Source organism: Ambystoma mexicanum, chromosome 6p (assembly GCF_040938575.1).
Source record: "Ambystoma mexicanum isolate Mex_15411 chromosome 6p, UKY_AmexF1_1, whole genome shotgun sequence".
Classification (NCBI taxonomy): Eukaryota; Metazoa; Chordata; class Amphibia; order Caudata; family Ambystomatidae; genus Ambystoma; species Ambystoma mexicanum.
In genome coordinates this window covers 825,046,591-825,065,938 of record NC_090935.1, presented here as the reverse complement: position 1 = coordinate 825,065,938, position 19,348 = coordinate 825,046,591, and the positions used below count along the sequence as shown (strand labels likewise).

Genomic DNA, 19,348 nt, shown 5'->3' with positions numbered 1-19,348 from the left:
CCCTGTTTTGCCCATCTGCATTACCGCATGCGCCAACATTGCAAGTACATTTGAGCAATAGGCTCCACTCTTCTTAGGGATTGGACTGCCTTTCAGTTAGGATTGTTTTTGATGCAGAAGGGACTAAATACTATTTTATTTGCACTGCCTGTTTTCTTCCCCTTTAAGGTTGTGAACCATTTTCGTGCATTAACCCTTTAGACCCCATTGGTCTTGTATTGGATACATTACTCACCGTAATCGTATTTCTGATGCTTGTATCTGCTTAGATTCACATGCTGTGCATAGGCCGACATCTAGAGGAAGCTGCAGAGTATTACAGTTTGTTTTTCGAAACTCAAAAATGGGCGTTGACACAGGGCGTGCCAGTAATACTATCCCTAGTGTGACGTCCACTGTACCCATGATCCCTCACGCGTGTAGGACGCTCAGATTGTATTTTTTCTGACATGAGGTAGCATGAGGAGTAGCTTGAGTACAGATTACCGAGCAATAGATAGATAGATAAGACTACAAGCATCCATGCGCCTTCTCTCAGAGGGGAAAAAAGGCAGGCGCATGTGAATCTTAGCAGATACAAGCATCAGAAATACGATTACGGTGAGTAATGTATCCCTTCCGAGGCTTGTGGAATCTGCTTAGATCACATGCTGTGCATAGATTAGCGAGCAGTGTTAGAAGAAGAAGGTGGGATGTGAGAAGGGTCATGAGCAAACAGGTGTCTTAGAACTGCTTGTCCCACTTGAGTATATGTCTTGGAATGAGTGTCAATGCAGTAGTGCTGAGTAAAAGTGTGAATAGAGCTCCAAGTAGCTGCTTTGCAAATGGTGTCAAGGGGTACATTTGCAATGAAAGCCAGAGTGGCCCCAGTGCCTCTTGTAGAGTGGGCTCTTGGCGTAAAAGGCAGAGTTCTTTCAGAAAGGGAGTAACATAGCTGGATACAACTGACTATCCACTTTGAGATGGCACCTTTAGAGACGCAATCTCCCTCTCTACCTGTAGCTACGGAGACAAACTGTTGGTCTGTTTTCCTTAGCGGCCTGGGTCTTGTCTACATAGTACAGGACCGATCTTCGCACATCTATAGTGTGTAGTTTCACCTCAGCAGAGCTTTTGGGTTCTTGGAAGAAGGCTGGAAGCTCAATGGACTGGTTAACGTGGAATTTTGAAATTAACTTAGGTGAGAACCTAGGATGTGTTCGTAGAACCAGTTTATCCTTATGAACAGTAAAGAAAGGATCCTGCACTGACAGAGCCTGAATTTCACTGACCCTTCTTATGGATGTAATGGCTACTAAGAAGGCAGTTTTATAGGTCAGGTGTTTGAGACTGGCTTTATGCATGGGTTCAAAGGGTGGGCCAATGAGTTTAGCAAGCACCACATTTAGGTCCCATCCTGGTGGTGGGTTAGAAATTGGAGGGTGGAGACTCTTTACCCCTTCCATTAAGGCTTTAACCACTGGTACTTTCCACCACAAAACCTTGTTATGGGAGGTGGTGTAGGCTGACAGCGCCGCCAGGTGTACCTTGAGTGAGTTAAATACCAACCCTGCATCCAGCAGGAGGAGCATGTAGGTGACAATATTGGAAGGAGTGCAATCAACTGGGTTGATTTGCTTATTCTGGCACCAGATAACGAATCTCTTCCATTAATCAAAATAACAGTGCCTCGTGTTTGGTTTCCTAGATTCCTTTAGGATGTCCATGCATCTCTGTGGTAAATTGAGATGCCCAAACTCTATGACTTCAGGAGCCATGCTGCCAAGTTCATTGAGCTGGGTTGAGTATGCACTGTTGACCTTGGTGCTGGGATAGTAGGTTGTGCCATCCCGGGAGTCTGATGGGTTCGCACACTGCTAGTCTGCGTAGGTATGGGAACCACAGTTGCCTCGCCCACATGGGAGCAACTAGGATGAGCGTCATCGTTTCCCTGTGCATCTTGTTGACCACCTTCCTCATGAGAGGTGTTGGTGGAAAAGCGTAGGCAAACACCCTGACCAGTTCATCCACAGGGCGTTCCCCTTGGAGTCTGGCTGAGGGAACTTGGATGCGAATCCTGGGCATTGCCTGTTTTCGCTTGTGGCGAATAGGTCTATAGTGGGGAAACCCCACTGTGAGAAGATGTCTTCTACGACTTCTCTGTGTAGACACCATTCGTGTTCTTCTGGGAGGAATCTCTGCTTAAAGCGTCTGCTAGTGAATTGAGATCCCCTGGAACATGTTGTGATGACAGGTAAATGTTCCGTCTGAGTGCCCATGTCCAAATTTTCTGGGCAAGCCTGTACAGATTTGGCGAACAAGTCCCTCCCTGTTTGTTTATGTAAAACATCGCTGTCGTACTATCTGTTAGGATCTGTACTGACAGGTTCAACAAGTGGGGTTCGAATGCCCAAAGCGCTCTGAAGACTGCCAGGAGTTCTAGCAGATTGATATGATTCTTGGCCACTGTGTGAGACCAGAGACCCTGAGCTGTGTGGTGGAGGAGGTGTGCTCCCCACCCTGACAGGGAAGCGTCTGTAGTGACTACAGCTTGTACCTCCGGATCGTAAAAGGGTTTCCCCTTTGGCAGGTTCTCTCTTCTCCACCAGTGAAGACTTTGTACAAGTGTTGGCGAAACGACCACTAGATCGTCCCACTGACCACTTGCCTGAGACCACTGTTTTGCCAACCATTCTTGCATGGTTCGCATATGCAGGCGTGCGTGGGGGACCAGGTAAATACATGACGCCATCATGTCTAGCAAATGCATCGCTTTGCGCACCCATATCTGGCGACCGGGCTGATATAGAGGAATTTGCAGTAGTAAATTCCGAATTCTTTCCTCTGATGGAAAGGCCAACCCCTCTTGAGTGTTTAGTACAGCTCCTAGGAACTGCTTGGAGGTGCTTGGCACCGAGCTTGATTTTTTCTCGTTGATAGAGAAACCCAATTCGAAGAGGAGGTTCATCGTTCTTTGGATGTTTGATGTGCAAATTACTCGGGTCTCCCCCGTGATGAGCCAGTCGTCCAGGTAAGGGTACACTGGAATTGCATCCCTGCGTAGGTGTGCCGCCGCCACCGTCAGTACCTTGGTGAATACCCTTGGAGCCGAGGCTATACCGAAGGGCAGCACGTTGAACTGGTAGTGCTGACTGTCCACCTTGAAGTGCAAGCATCTTCTGTGCGCTGGGAACATGGAAATATGAAAATAGGCATCTTTCATGTCCAATGTTCCCATGTAATCCCCCCCTTTTTAGGAGGGGGATTACTTCTTAGAGAGTAGTCATGTGACATACTTGTTTGCAGGGCGCAAGTCTAATACTGGGCACATTGTCAAATCGTTTTTTGGCACAAGGAAGTAAGTTGAATAGATACCCTTCTTTACCTGGTTTCCCGGGACGAGTTCTATCGCGTCCTTTGCGAGAAGATTCACGATTTCCTCGAGGAGGATCTTCTGGTGGTCCAGTGAATGTATCTTTTGTCGTGGAGGGTGGTTGCGGGGGCGCTCTAGCAGTTCGATGCAGTATCCTGCAGACACTGTGGACAGCACCCATCTGTCCAATGTGATCCTTTCCCATGCTTGGGTGAAGTTGGAAATGCGCCCCCCTACTGAGGATGCGTGGGAAGGGACCCTGAGCAGAACGTCACTGCTTTGCGGGAGGCGTACCGCCTCTGTTGGGGCTGCTTCTACCTCTACCACGGCCCCCTCTTGTTACCTCTGCCGTAACTTTGGGTAGTCTGCTGGTTGCCAACCCATGATGTACCTTGTCCCTGTGCATAATTGGAGCCCCTCTGGGAATTTTGGCCGTGTGAGCGACGAAAATTACTATTCCCTCTTTGATTAGTGGGTTTATTCGTCAATTGTCCCAGGCACGTTAGAGTATCATACTCGTCTTTGGCAGTTTTCAGTGCGTCCTCTACCGCTTTGCCAAACAAGACATTCAGTTCCACCGGCATTTCAATAAGGGTTGCCTGGGTCTCGGGTTTAAACCCTGACTGTCTTTGCCAAGCGTGCCTTTTAATGACAGTGCTCTCTGCTATGAGCCAGCCTGCATTATCTGCGGCGTCAATGGTTGTCTTCAGAATGCAACCAGACACGGCTCTACCCTCCGATGCGATCTGGGCCAACTGAGCCTTTAGTGGTTCCGGTGCAGAGTCAATGAGAGCAGCTACCTGCTCCCACTGGTGGTAATTATAGCTTGCCAGCAGAGTGGTGGTGTTGGCGATCCTTGCCTGGTAAGCGGAGGTGGAGGCTACTTTCCTTCCTAGCCCATAAATTCTTTTGCTCTCCTTGTCTGGGGGACCCTCAGATGATGATAGAGGTGTCCCCGCTCTTTTTCTGGTGTTTGTGATTACCAAGGAGTCGGGCTTCAGTTGACCCCTTATGTAAAGAGGGTCTGACTGGGCAACCCTGAACATCTTCTCAATTCTGGGGTTCACAGCTTTGGTGAGATTAGGAGTGAGAAGGGAAGGATCAATTCTATGTTGGATTGATTTGAGAATAGGAATGGCTTGAGCAATGGGTCTTTTGTCCCCCACTAGCTCCTCTGCAAAGTCCCTCTCTTCCTGCGCCCCCTGAGTATCTATTTGGAAGTGCTCTGCAGCTTTAGCCAAGACCTGATTTAGAAGGGGCTGGTTATCTATAGGTGAGTCAGTAACCTGTGGTTCCTTGCTAACCGGGTAGTCCATATTGTAGACTTCTGCATCGTCTTCCTCCTCCTCATCCTGGCCCTCGTCATCTTCATAATACTCGACCCCAGTTTGGTCGTCCAGCATCAGTACGTCTGGGTCATCCTCATACTGTTGGTAAGGCTGAATATAGTAAGGGTCTGAAGACAGTCCCTGAGCTGGAGTATCAATCCAAGATCTCGTATTAGGAGGCTGAGGGTCCTTGGATCCTGAAGGAGTGGCATTGTCAGGGGTATAGCTAAGAAAATGCTGTGGATTTTTTTCATAAAAATTAGCTAAGGAAGACATTCTCCCCATCACTGTGTCTATGTACTCAGTGCTCCATTCTCTTGAACTGGTGATGACAACCTCCTGTTGAGGTTCATCTTCTAATCCCATATCGTAAGGAGTGGGAGGGATGAGCCTGGGTGTAGTGACAGGGACAGGGGTCTTAGATTTGTCCTTATCTGATGACCTGTGTTTATCCTTGTGTACCTGGGGTGCAGAAGTTGAATGTGTAGACTTCTTCTGCTGTTTGTCCCCTTTCCCATGAGTGGAAGAGTGTTTCCCTGACGGTTTGGCCTTTTCGGAATCTTTAGATGCCTGGCGTCGAGATTCGGGGGTACTTTCTCTCTCTTTTGAGTGCGCACGTCGGGACTCGGAGGCAGACGCCGAATGGGCTGCCGGAGCCAACTTTGGGTGTGCGGCTTGGGAATGGAGGTCGGATTCGTCTTCTGACGAACGTACCTCCGTTACTTTAGGGAGCGAGGCACTCTTGGCAACTGTGGACGGTTGCCGTGTGTCGTGTGACGATTTTGACCTGGTACGCCCAGAGGAGACCAAGTCGGAGGACAGCTCTCTTTGTGCCTCTTTCTTCTGTGAACGCGACACGCGCGTCGAGTCTCGGTTGGCCTTAGTGTTCTTAGGTGTAGAAGAAGATTGGGTAGCGCTTGTGTCGCTGGGTGTGTTCCCCATAACTGCCCTGCCGGACAATCCTCCGAGGTCGGGGACTAGCGATTGTGTGTCTTTCGATACCCCTCTGCCCTCACCGTCCGAATGGGCGGTGTCGCTGCCATCACTGACAGCACCCACCGCTTCCATGGCCTCGAGCTGCCTGGCGTGGTGGGCCCAACGTTTAGTGGAGCGGTCCTAGAGTGTTTTTGCTTTAAAAAGCCTACACGCTCTGCAGTTAGCTTCGGGGTGGTCCCTCGGCAAGCAGAGATTACAGGTGGCGTGTTTGTCAACCCAAGGGTACTTGCGGTTGCACTTGGGGCAAAATTTAAATGGAGTACTCTCCATATGTCACTTTATGGCAGCGGGCTAGTGTGTGTAGGAAAATAAAGAGTGTAGAGTATGTTTCCACCCCCCACTCTCCCTACTTGCAGGGCCGAGGCCAGAGGCCTTCTGAGGCCCAAAGTCCGTCGTGCAGCTCTCGACAGTTGTTTGTTCTTTGGACTGGCGTCGATCTTCGATGTCTCGCTGTGGGAGTGAAAGAATGGGGAAATTAATAATGATTTTTGGCAAAATGGCTTAAAGCCATGGAACTCCGTGCAATGCTTCCGACAAGTATGGCAGAAAAAAACAATCTGAGGTTCTACACGGGTGATGGATCATGGGTACAGTGGACGTCACACGGGATAGTATTACTGGCACGCCCTGTGTCGATGCCCATTTTCGAGTTTCGAAAAACAAACTGTAATACTCCGCAGCTTCCACTAGATGTCGGCCTATGCACAGCATGTGATCTAAGCAGATTCCACAAGCCTCAGAAATATGTATATGGATAGGATTGTGTTGGCTTAGAAGTATTACTGTGATTTTATGTGTGTTTTGAAACTGAAATAATAAACTTGAAATAAATGTATTTGTATTTTTAATATATATACACCTGACTGGGAGTGATTTTTGAGTGTACTTTACTTCGTGTGCTCATTGAGGTCTTTCAGTCACCCTCACCCCTCCTGAGACCTAGTCTTCACCGTAGCCAATGCTACCTTGATTGGTCTGGCTTGTCCAGAAGGTTACCCTTTTCCAAGAAACTATGCTGGCTTTCTGAACCTCTGCCCACCAGGTCAGAGTTCAGAAATCCATCTTAACAGTGACATTCACATAAATTGGGACCAATGGCACAATGCAGTAAATTATTAATGTTTTGGACCTCCAGTCTAGTACTAGAGGCAACTGAAAATGATCAAATCTAGAAAACAAGAAATTCTTCATCTGTAATCAGGCAAAGGATGTGTAAAACTCCCCAATGTAGCTTTAAGGATGTAACAACAAATTATTCATGAAAAGGTCACATTTAGAGCTACATTACATACATATTAAACACAATTAGATAGAGTGTGATTACTTTGGCAGTACAAGCACAAAGAGACACTGAATGAAACAATATTGTGTAATACATCCATTCTATCCATGTTTTAGAAATAAATTGGCATGCAGCGCAATTTGTGAAATAGTGGTAAAATATACAAGCCAATGCAAAACATGTCCAAGAGCACAATTTTATTTCCAATAAGAGCTTGATCCAGCACGGCATCTATTGGACTGAAGAGAACTCAAATGCCAGAACCAAGCAGGCAAAAATGTATTTCAGGAGAAGGTGAAGCGTACCATAAAGTATGCAAACGTTAAAGAAAACAAAACATTGCCATTTAGCCATGTAGCGACTATGTAATAACTGAGATTCATGGTGTATGCTCTACAATTGTGTTGTGTGGTAGGATTATAAAAATAAAATGCAACATTACACCTGCATGCAAACGTAAACCCTTTTGTCGATGTTGTGCAAGTTCGAACAACTGCCCACTAACACCTATCTATAGATATGTTTGAGTTGTACTCTATTTTACTTCACTTGATTACCCAAAACTGTTAATCTGAAATTGTTATTTTATGCTTGTTTTTAAGTTAAATGAAATTTCTTCTAATGCAAAACACCAAAAGGGTTCACGCAGAAGGATAAAAAGCAATATTCATGACTTCAAAATATACTGTACCACATAAACCTAGAAATTCCACTGAGGCAATCGACCAGCACCTAAGTAGGTGTTTAGGTTCTGTGTAGAAGCCCAGAAAATAAAGCCATGTAAGTAGGCAGCATAATATTAAGAATGAAAGGGGGTCATTGAAAAAGGGCAGAGTCAGAAAAATAATTAAATGTTAGAAAAGGTTAAGTGGGCAACACATGAACTCGCACACACAGAACGTTAAAAAATATATGCCCAAACTAGGCAAAATAAAGGGAATACTTAGTGTCCAGAAATACTCTCACATATCAGCTCTTCAAAGTTCTATTTGCTCTTGAATTATTTAAACATAAAGGCAACAGTACCCTTGACATTAATTATATTCAACTAAGGATTTACCTTGTCGATTTCTAATGTCATAACTACCCGCTTTTGAAACATTAGTGAAAAAGATCTATTTTTTGTATAAATAAACCATCTACGATTGCTAAGATTAGTAAAATGTATTAGCTAAAGTATGTGATATTGTAGAGTGGGACACTGTATTAACTAAAATCTGGTGTACAATGCAATCCACCAGTTAGATAACTCTGCTTGTACAGAATAATATTGAGGTCTAATAGAAAAGATGAGCAAATAGGGCCAATCCTTTATTAACTTAATGTGTATAACCAAGTTGACACTAAGGGGGATTGGACACACATTTTGAAGTTCGGGAACTTAAAAGGTACTGGCTAGCATTAAACAATTGCTGACAATTTAAAAAAGTACCCAGATATTGATCCTCAGCTCTCTAGATGGACAACTGAAGTTTTAGATTATTGGTAAGGTATAGTGGTTACGGCAGATAAGGAGACCACAGGGGCTTATGTAATCATAGGAAAATTACATAAGCCTAAGAACATGAAAGATTACAAAGCATCTTTGGGCATACTTCACAAAGGGTAAGATAAACTATCACTACCTACAATATTCTTATTCTGCCAATTATTTATTAAGGGCTGGGAAGTCAATGTATGCACAGCACTACCATAAATTCTAGGTTAGCTCTGCCAGGGACTACAAGTAACATACATAAGGGTTACTGCTAGATACAGGTGCACTTTGCAGTCGAGCATCAGTGTTTTTCAGTAGGTGGCTTGAGTATTACATACAGAAACATTTAACTGATTTCTGAATTTATGTAACTAAGATTTTTTCAAATTGTTATTTTTACCTTGCTTTATTTCCGGATGGGACAGTATACCTTAGATTTTTGCCTGATAATATTACACTATTCCTGTAATTTCTCTAGCTCAGATTATTTTAACATTTATTTGTTAGTTATCTGTATTTTATTATGCATTATGCGTATAGTGCACCTTAGATATTTGCCTGATAAATGGACTACAGTTACAAGTTATCTTATTGAACAATATGGCTATTTAATTTAAATAAAATCCTTGATGATCTCCTACTGACAACTATATTATTCCCACCAAACAGTGCCAGCATCATCATCAATTGACATCCTTATATAGCAAATTAATGTAGACCACATTCATAACTATGTCCTGAACACACCGAGCAGTCAACAAACAGGAAACAAGTTAGGCTTATAAAAAATAACATTTAAAAATAAAGCTGCAAGAGAAAAACCCTGGAAATTAAAAGCAACGTATCTGTATTTTAATACTTTGAGAGTATGGTAACTAAAATTAGATAAAATATTGTGATTGTCATGTTTATTTTTAGATATTTTATTTATTTGTTGTAGCTCTTCAAATAATCCTCAGTTGTGAGTGCTACATTAATAATAAACTAGCACTTATAAACTCTTATTCTGCTTATGAATAGGAATAACATAATGAAAATAGCCTGGGTAATAAACTAATAAATATTGCTTTTAAACATGTGTCATATTTGATTGGAGCATCAAAATGAATGTCACAATGTAATACATTGATGAAATCCAAGATTATGAAGCATTAAGCAACATTGTTTTAAACTCCATTGCATAGGTGAAATGTTAATGTAGGAACGAGAAAATCAAATGAAACCCACTGATTATTAGTCAACAGGACACAGGTAAGCATCAACAATCATTGAATTGCATTTGATTAATTCTGGAGAAGTATGAGTGGCTTTTTTACTGTGCCCACCATATTTTTAAACCAACAGGAAAATAAAAATAATTAAACAAAGGGAAATTGTTGAAATAAAAGCAAAACATACCATTGGTTGGGTGTCGGGCAAATGAGATAGAAAATCTTTTAACTGCAGAGGCGCGTGAAGCGTCTGAGAAAGAGAAAAACAGGTAACTGAAAATGATAACAGCTACCAAAACAGGATACAAAAATGTCGGGAAGAGGTGAAAATTCACGAAAATTCAGGAAAATATTAGAATTTAGTAGCATGCAGTGGAAGGCCAGAAGGATAAGGCTAAACAATGCCACCGATGCAATCAAAACAAGACACCTGTGTTTTAGAATTTTTTCTGGAAAAAGAAAACGACAAGCAGCTGACTCTGGGCCAGGCATTGCTGTTAAGAGATTAACCTTTCAAGAGCAGTGAAAATGTTAATTGTTTTAAACCTTTAGCTTATTTAATCAGGGTGTACCATATGGAGTACACGAGCAATGTTTCTTCATGCAAATCCAAAAGCATCCTTAGAAACCAAAGCCTCAAACCCAAGATTCTGCTTAAGTGTACTTTCATTAAAAACCCTTGGAGATTACATCTGGACATTACTTTTTTAAAAGGTTAATCACTGTACGAATATTTGTGTTGCTTGTAAATGATCCATGCACTAATGGACGTTATCTTATAAAAAGGCCACTGATAAACATAATATGACAAATTTGAAAGATGACAAAATTAATGTGTCTTTACATATGAAGAGCATTTATCACAGACACCAGTAATGGAGGCTGACATATAATCACACCAAATTTGTGATCATGCTATGGAAGGGGAAGGGGAAAATGATTTACAAAGTTTAGTAAAGTAAAGAACTAACAATTTTAAAAATCACAAGGATGACCATGTTTTTGAAGAAGGTGAATGAGTTGATATTGTGCTAGAGTGTATGCACATACCATCTTTGCAGCCAGAAGTAGTCAGCTTTTTACGATGCAAACGAGCATAGTCCTGGAGGTTAGGTGCGCTTGAAGAAGCCCCAAGCATTGAGGTGCTAAACAAGCCCGCATAGTGAGACCCTGATGAGAGTTAGAGAAAATGTAGACAACAACTAGGTGGTCTTCCATTCAAATTAAGGATGCATGCAGCATGCAACATAATATTGCACCCATCATACAGAAGGAAACCCTATACATGTAAGTATTATTATCTAACATACGTTCACAGTTACATTTGCATGGTGCACTAATGTATACTATTATAAATGAACATATATACACCCTTGCCAACATTGTCTACTCCACTTTTACTTCACTGGGTTAATGAAAGGAAAAAGAAAACCCTCAAGCCAAAACAATAGAATATTTTGTATACATTAACTTTTGAGACGCTGTGTGAAGCAAGAACATCTATGCTTAATGTATGAAGCATCTTTTGAAATTGGCATATTTTAACTGCATTAGTCATGTCTTGAGTCTCTATCTACAAAGGAGTCAAAGACGGAACCAGTAACTTTGGTCCACTAGGTCAGACCTTAATTGAGAGAAAGCTTTTGGAGTGCCTTATTAAGAAACATATCTTGAAACGTATTGGCAGGCATTAATTTAATTGAAGATAGTTTTAAGCTTAAAAGGTATGATCGAGCTAACCTATTGAGTACATTGAAACAACAAAACTGTAGATACAGGAAATAGCGTGGATATTATATACCAAGAATATTCAAAGGCATCATACAAAGGTAAAGAAAATATGACTTATTAAATTCAATTTCATGAGAACTGCATTTGGCAAGTGCGATTTGCAAATGGGCTCATAATTGGTGGAAAGACAGGCTTAAGGAGTAGCATAAAATACATTTGGGGGAGGTCTGAGGTATGTTGTTCTGCACTCCGTGGACATTTAACTTTTTCATAAATGCTAAATCTTGAGAAGCAATACTTCCAACTTTGCTAGCAATAAAAAAAACTGTACAATTGTAAATGTAGAAAGGACTAGGAATACTATTGAAAACAGAGTACGATAGCGACAGATGAGGCATTATACAGATAAGTGCCTGATGATGAAGCAAAGCCACAAAAATACATCGGTCATGAAATACTTAAATGATTGAAAGCTTGACAGATTACACCAATAATCAATGCAGAGGTGGTCAGACAACACTGTAAACACGAGAGCACAATGCCATGCTATGATCTGCAAGGAAGGGTGTGTATTATTCTGCATTGGCATCGAAAGGGATTCTAGAGGTGTCCATGTATTACTGTGCAAGACTCTAGTCAGGCCACATTTGAAACTGTGTGTTAAATTCTGGACTTTCGGGTACGTTTCTACTTACTTTCTTTAAAACAGAAAGACCATCACTGCAACCAAGACATTTGCTTTTCTCTGGTTGGCCATGGTAAAAGATTCAAGCCAGTTCAGCTCAATGGACTGTTTTTCTTTTCATCAATAATAAAAACTGATGAAAGACAGTATTGTAAAAGGCTTGCAGTGTAGGTATATTCCGAACTATGCTGAAAAAAGTAATTTAAAAGGGCATTTTCCTTAGAACAGCTAATGCCTTTTGCCTGAAAGCAGTGAAAGGCAGTTACAAATTCTAGCTGCCCTGCCATTATTCACTCTTTTTCTAGTAAAAGTTCCATACAAACCAATTGTTGTTTTACTTTTGAGATCAGTATACTTTTGTAGAAATTTTAAAAATGAATGCCATTTCATTTACATTAATCTTTTAGAAAATATTCTACATGCTATTACAACAAAACTACTGATCATACATTTGACACAAACAGTACCGATAAACATACAAAGACTATTCAATCTGGCACCGAGACAGAAACAATTATACACTTTGGCTGCCTGAAAAGGCTTTGTAATTGATGTCAAATACTATACAATCAAAACATTTCTGTTTTTCTTATTACATCATTGATTTTGTCTTTAGCCAACCACTAATATCATTCATGGTAAAACAAATGGAAAGAAAATTTGTCAGCAAAAGAACAGCGTGCTTACCTTAGTTAGTATACATGTGGATTAGTAGAACAAGTTACTTCTTACCTTGTAACGTTCTTTCGACGGGATGTTCCTCTGACATATTCCTCATGTTAAATATCTCCTTCCAGCTCTGCTGGCCTTGGAAAAAATTTTCTCTAGAGGGCGCTGCGCGTCGACGTCCTCCGAGTCGATGTCCCTCGACAGCCGCCGTATCGACGTCGACGTCATCCTGCCTATAAAGACCGCGCGCAGCGTCCGTTGCTCAGTTCCGTTTTGTAGCCCACAATAATACTTTCTGGACTAACTAATCACCCTGAAGGAGCGTAAGCTGCAACAACAAGGGAAGTAGAACTGCGGGGATGGATGGGAGGGTCGATGAGGAATACGTCGGAGGAACATCCCGTCGAAAGAACGTTACAAGGTAAGAAGTAACTTGTTCTTCGAAGGGATTGTGTCCTCCGACGTATTCCTCATCTTAGATAGGCTCCCATAGCAGTATTCTATTATCGGAGGAGGGAGTACTGACTTCACGCTGTCTTCTATTGATGAATAGAATGCAGTACAGCCCTTCCAAACCTAGTCTCTTGACTGGAGGAGGAATCCAAATTGTAAAAACGTGTAAAGGTATGGACAGACGACCATGTAGCGGCCGCACATATGTCTTTAACCGGCACGCCACTTTTGAGGGCCGATGAAGCTGCAATACCTCTGGTCGAATGAGCCCTAAGGTTTTGAGGGGGCTCTTTCCCTGCCAGTTTATAACATTCCAGAATGGCTAGAATGATCCATCTGGAAATGGTCTGCTTAGTTATTGGTAACCCCAGCTTGTGACCTGCGTAACCTACAAACAGCTGGTCTGCCTGTCTTATCCTGGCTAGTCTACTGATGTAAAAACTTAAAGCCCTCCTAGGGTCTAGCCTGTGTAACCTCTCTTCCTCTTTCCCCGGGTGAGGAGGAGGATAGAAAGATGGTAGGGAAATCTTCTGAGTGATATGGAATTCAGAAACCACCTTTGGGAGGAAATTAGGCTTCACTTGCAGAACAACTTTGTCTTTGTGAAAGATTGTATGAGGGGGTTTACAAGAAAGAGCTTGTAATTCGCTCACCCTTCTAGCAGATGTAAGTGCTATTAATAAAACAGTTTTAAGGGTAAGGAATCTTAACGAACAAGAATGGAGAGGTTCGAAAGGTGTACCCATCAGGAAAGTTAGTACTAAGTTTAAATCCCATAGGGGAATTTGGAATGGTCTAGGGGGATAAACATTGGTTAACCCCTTTAGAAACTGTATTACCAAGGGTAATTTGAAATAGGATGGTTCTTCCGCAGTACGCTTAAAGATGGATAGCGCTGCGAGATAGCCCTTAATGGTGCCAACTTGAAGGCCTGAATTTGCCAAATGTAGTAGGAAGGACAAAACCATTGGTATACCACATGAAAAAGGGTCGATATTCTGTTCTCTACACCAGCTGCAAAATCTGTTCCAACGGCAGCGGTATAAAGACTTTGTTGCTGGCCTCCTCCTCCTGCCGAAAGCAACACCTCCATAACATCATCAGGGAGGTCCCAATCCTTGTACCTCAGCCTTTCAGAAGCCAAGCATGAAGGTTGAGGGTTTTGATGTCTGGATGGAGAACCTGACCGCCCTTCTGTGAGAGTAGGTTCTCTCTGAGTGGAAGTCGAATTGGAGGGCAGATGGACAAATCTAGAAGGTCTGGGTACCACGTTCTCCTGGCCCAATCCGGGGCAATTAGGATCATGGTTCTCCGGAATCTTCTCAACCTCCTGATCATTTGAGGAATGACAGGGACCGGTGGGAACGCGTACAGAAGCGGAAACTCCCAGTCCACTATGAACGCGTCTCCCAGAGCTCCTCTCGGGGGAAATTCCCTTGAGCAGAACAGGTCGCATTTCCTGTTTAGGCTGGTGGCGAACAGATCTACCTGAGGGGTTCCCCAAAGGGCGAAGATCTCTTGAAGGACTTCCTGAGCTAGCTCCCACTCGTGGGAGACTGTGTTCTGCCTGCTCAGAGCGTCCGCTGTCAAGTTCTTCTCTCCGGCTAGGTGAACTGCCGATAGAGAGATTCCTTCTTGGATTGCCCAAAACCAGAGCTGCATCGCCTCTCTGCACAGGGGTAGTGATCCTACGCCTCATCTTTTGTTGAGGTAATGCATGGCCACCGTGTTGTCCGTCATTATCAGGACGTTCTTCCCTTGTACAGCTGGCAGGAACGCCTTCAGCGCAAGTCTGATGGCTCTCAGCTCTAACAGGTTGATATGTAGTCTGGACTCCGATGGAGACCAACGACCGCTGATGGTCAAGTCGTTGGCATGGGCTCCCCACCCCGTGAGTGAGGCATCCGTGACTACTGTTATCTCCGGCCAAGGTTGCCAAAACTGCTCTCCTTTCAGAATGTTCTCCTGACAGGCCCACCACTGAAGGTCTCGAGCCACCCTGCCGGGAACCTGAAGAAGATCTGTCATTCTCCCTGAGAATTGTGACCACTGAGTCCTCAGTGCCCACTGGAGGGATCTCATGCTCAGGCGAGCCTCTGGCACTAGGAAAATGCAGGATGCCATGAGGCCTAGCAACCTCAAAAAGTCGAAGGCTGGGAGACGTTGGGCATGTTGGAACTTGGTAACCATCTGTAGAATATCTTGAGCCCTCACCTCTGGTGGCGAGGCTTTTCCCAGGGAAGTGTCCAGGATCGCTCCTATGAACTGGAGTCTCTGCGATGGTATCATTTGTGACTTCTTTAAATTGAGGGAGAAGCCCAGTCTGTGAAGGAAGTGGCACACGTGATTTAGCTGGATCTGAGCTTGTTCCGGAGAAACAGCCCTGATCAACCAATCGGCCAGGTAGGGGTAGACGTGAATCCCTTCCCTCCTTAGACTTGCAGCCACTACCGACATTAACTTGGTGAAGACCCTCGGGGCGGAGGTCAGCCCAAATGGCAGCACTCGAAATTGATAGTGAGAGTTGCCAATTGCGAACCTCAGGTATTTCCTGTGTTTGAGATGGATAGGCACATGGAAATAAGCGTCCTGAAGGTCCAGAGATACCAACCAGTCCTGGAACTGAAGGGCCTGGAGGATCTGAGAAAGAGTGACCATCTTGAATTTGTCTTTTCTGAGGAATTTGTTCAATTCTCGCAAGTCCAAGATGGGTCTCAGTCCTCCGTCTTTCTTTGGAATGAGAAAGTAAGGGGAGTACCAGCCCTTGTTCCTCTCCACTACAGGTACCGGTTCTATGGCACCTTTCTCTAGCAGGTCCCAAATTTCCTGCAAGAGGAGCGGATCTGGAGCTTTCTGAGAGCTGATCCCTGGTGGATGACTCTGAGGTATACGTAGGAAAGGCAGGCAGTAACCTTGGGCAACTGTTTCCAATGCCCAAGCATCTGACGTGATAGCCTGCCATATCGCCAGATGTTGAGTCAACCTGCCTCCTACAGGTGTCCTGTGAGGGAAGTCCTCAGAGTGGTTTTGGGGCGGCTGATGCAGATGCCGATGGTAAAGAGGTACCTGCTGTTGCTGCGGCTTTTGAATATCTACCCCGTCCACCTCGGGTAGTTCTTCTTTGTCCCCTTTGAGCCGGTCGTCCTCTACCTCTTCCGAATGCGGAGTAGAAGCGAAAGGACTTGCCCCTCGCAGAGGTTCCTGTGGGACGAAAAGGAGTCTGACGGATTGCAGCTCCTAGGGATTTTGCTGCTGCTTTTGAAGTTTGCAGTTTCTCTAAACTGTCATCCGCCTTTTTCCCGAACAAAGAAGAGCCATCGAATGGCATGTTCAAGAGCCTGGCTTGCACATCTGGGGCAAAACCAGACTTTCTCAACCAAGCGAATCTCCTGGTTGATGTACTTGCCGCCATTGCTCTGCTGATACTGTCAGCCGAATCAATGCCCGTCTGGAGGGATTCACACATAGCGTCTTTACCGTCCTGTATAATATTCAGGAACGCATCCCTTTCTTCTCCCTCCGGGATGCAGTCAGCCGCTGTAGAAGCACACTCCCAAAGTGTATGGCTGAACCTAGCAAGGGTGCAAGTAGCATTAACAGATTTTAACGCCATGCTACATGCTGAAAAGACTTTCTTTGCCATAGTATCATATTTTTTATCGTCCCTGTCCTGTGGGACGGTAGGATAAGCCGTCTTGACATCGGTAGAGGATGCTGCCTGTACCACCAGACTTTCTGGGGATGGGTGTTTAGACAAAAACTCTGGGTCTGTAGAAGATACCCTGTACTTTGTAGACAGTTTTTTATTTACTGCTGGTACTACATCTGGGGTTTCCCAGTTTGTCATGATCTTTCTCTGAAGAGCTTTATGAAAAGGCACCACAGGATCCTCCTGTGGGCCTTTGTCAAGAATATCCGTGAGGTCATCTTGTTGGAAAGATTGTGAAGGTGCAGACCACCCCATGAACTCTGTGATCCTGGCCATTAAGGCTCTATAGGGGGTTTCAGCATGCTCCCCCGGGTCTGGCTTAGCAAACTCCACCTCAGGGGAAGTGTCTAACCCACTTGCCTCATGTAAGGAATCATGAAGATCCTTTAACCTGCGCTCTTCAGAGGAAAATTCCTCTCTAATTGGGGTTACAGGTCCCTGCAACACAAATGTGTCTTCCTGTTCAGACAATTCACCCTCTTCCAAAATTGAGGACATAGTTCTCAATTGTTCTGAACTCATAAACGGAGTAAATCCCATTTCCAAGGCAGAGGGTGCCGAACTAGTCATTATCGGCCTCGAAAACGTCGATGTTGTCAACGTCGAAGGCTTCGAGCGTGGCGTCGAAAACAAAGGCGGAGGCCTCGAAGACCTCGACAGAATTGGAATTCTACTCGACAATCTCGAAGCCATCGACGTCGAGGACCTGGGGATAGTCACTGGGTGTGTCGTAACTGTGACTTTTCTTGGCGTCGACGCCGGTGTCGAAGCTGGCATCGAGTCGACAGACCCGTGTGTCGAAGGTCCCTTCGACAACGGCGTCGAAGACATCGACGTCGACGGCACCCTCGTCGACGGCGTCGACGGAACCTTCGAGGAAAGTTTGGAGGTCATAGTCCTACTCGAGGATTCGAGACACGCTCGAGAGGTTTCCTTCGCCGGGTACTGCGACTCGCGGCGTTTTTGACCTTCGGTTCTTTCGACCAGAGCATCGCTCTCGGCAGTCTTCGAGGGGGTCGAGGCCGCTTTCTCGAAGACGCTCATCATATTTTTGCGGAATTCCTCCCATTCAGCCCGGGAACTATGTTTCGTGGGGCAAGGGATTCTTTTTGGCGAAACAGAGGAAGAGGAAGACGGAGAAGGGGATCTTCGACGTCTCCTCTTCGAGTGCTTCGATCTCGAGGAGTGATGAGACCCACTCCGAGACCTGGAGCGCGAATGGTGACGAGGAGACGAATGTCTCGACTTCGTCGACGAAGAAGAAGCTTTAAAAGTCTTACCTTTCTCCAGCTTCCCCCTACGCTCCTTCAGGGCCTTAGCTGTCATGGACATACAGTCCTCGCATTCCGAACAATGGTGTTCAGCTCGCAAACACCACAGACAAACTCTGTGAGGGTCAGTCAACGACATCTTTTTCCCACAATCTCGACATTTCTTGAAGCCGGATCGAGGAGTTGTCGGTTCCGACGAGGAAGCCATCGAGTACGGATCGAATGACTCGAGGTAAATAGGATTAATCTGACTAAGAACTGAGCAACGGTATTCCGAGGCACTGAGTAAGCGCGGAAAAACGTAACTGAGCAATGGACGCTGTGCGCGGCCTTTATAGGCAGGATGACGTCGACGTCGATACGGCGGCTGTCGAGGGACATCGACTCGGAGGACGTCGACGCGCAGCGCCCACTAGAGAAAAAAATTTCCGAGACCAGCAGAGCTGGAAGGAGATATTTAAGATGAGGAATACGTCGGAGGACACAATCCCTTCGAACAATATATTTCGCAGATTTCTCATCTTTTACAATAGCTCCAGGACGAGACTGGATTTGGAAATCTTTAAAGGGTAATCAGATGGCGATAAAGCAATACCAGCACATCTACGTTATGTGGCAGTGATATCCAAAGGATAGGTCAAACTGCCATGAATGCGCGATGCACTAAAGGTTACAAATAATAACATGATTCACTCCAAAGGGTAGGAAGGCGCGACCAAATAAGCTGTGGGAGGAAAATTGTATACATCAGCAAGTACATCACCTAAGATAAGTAATTCATTCTTCTGAAGGATACCTTTCTCCCACAGCTTCCTCACTAAAAAAAAAACAGAAAACGTCCAAAGCAGTAAACTCAGCGGGTAGAGATTAAGATGGCCAATGCACTTATGGATGAAACTTCTAAAGGACTGGCTAACCAAATCAAGCATCCTCCCTTGCTGCTGAAACTAAACATTAATATTTAACAAATGTGTGCAGATGTAACAGGACACTCAATAATGCGCCACCTTCATTGAAAACCAGAAGTAGCAGCCTGACCTCTGGCAAAATATGTTTCGATGAAGGGAACTCATTCCTTGTTTGCTAGTGCACAGTTGTTCAAGATACACATTAAAATACACCTATAGTCTGGAGTCAAAGAAACCAATCACCTACTTCAGGTCAAAATAATAACGCCTTTTCGG

General features: G+C 44.4%; 1 protein-coding gene across 1 annotated transcript in view; it reads right to left on the bottom strand.

The window, feature by feature from the left end:
* The window catches only part of PPIP5K2 (diphosphoinositol pentakisphosphate kinase 2), a 2,362,281-nt gene that overhangs the window by 279,019 nt on the left and 2,063,914 nt on the right, over positions 1-19,348 (bottom strand). Inside the window, exons 29-31 of the mRNA XM_069625464.1 lie at positions 10,697-10,816; positions 9,834-9,896; positions 7,650-7,709 (exon numbers count right to left, since the gene is read on the bottom strand). Coding sequence (XP_069481565.1) covers positions 7,650-7,709; positions 9,834-9,896; positions 10,697-10,816 — 243 coding nt within the window. The remainder of the gene's footprint in view (positions 1-7,649; positions 7,710-9,833; positions 9,897-10,696; positions 10,817-19,348) is intronic.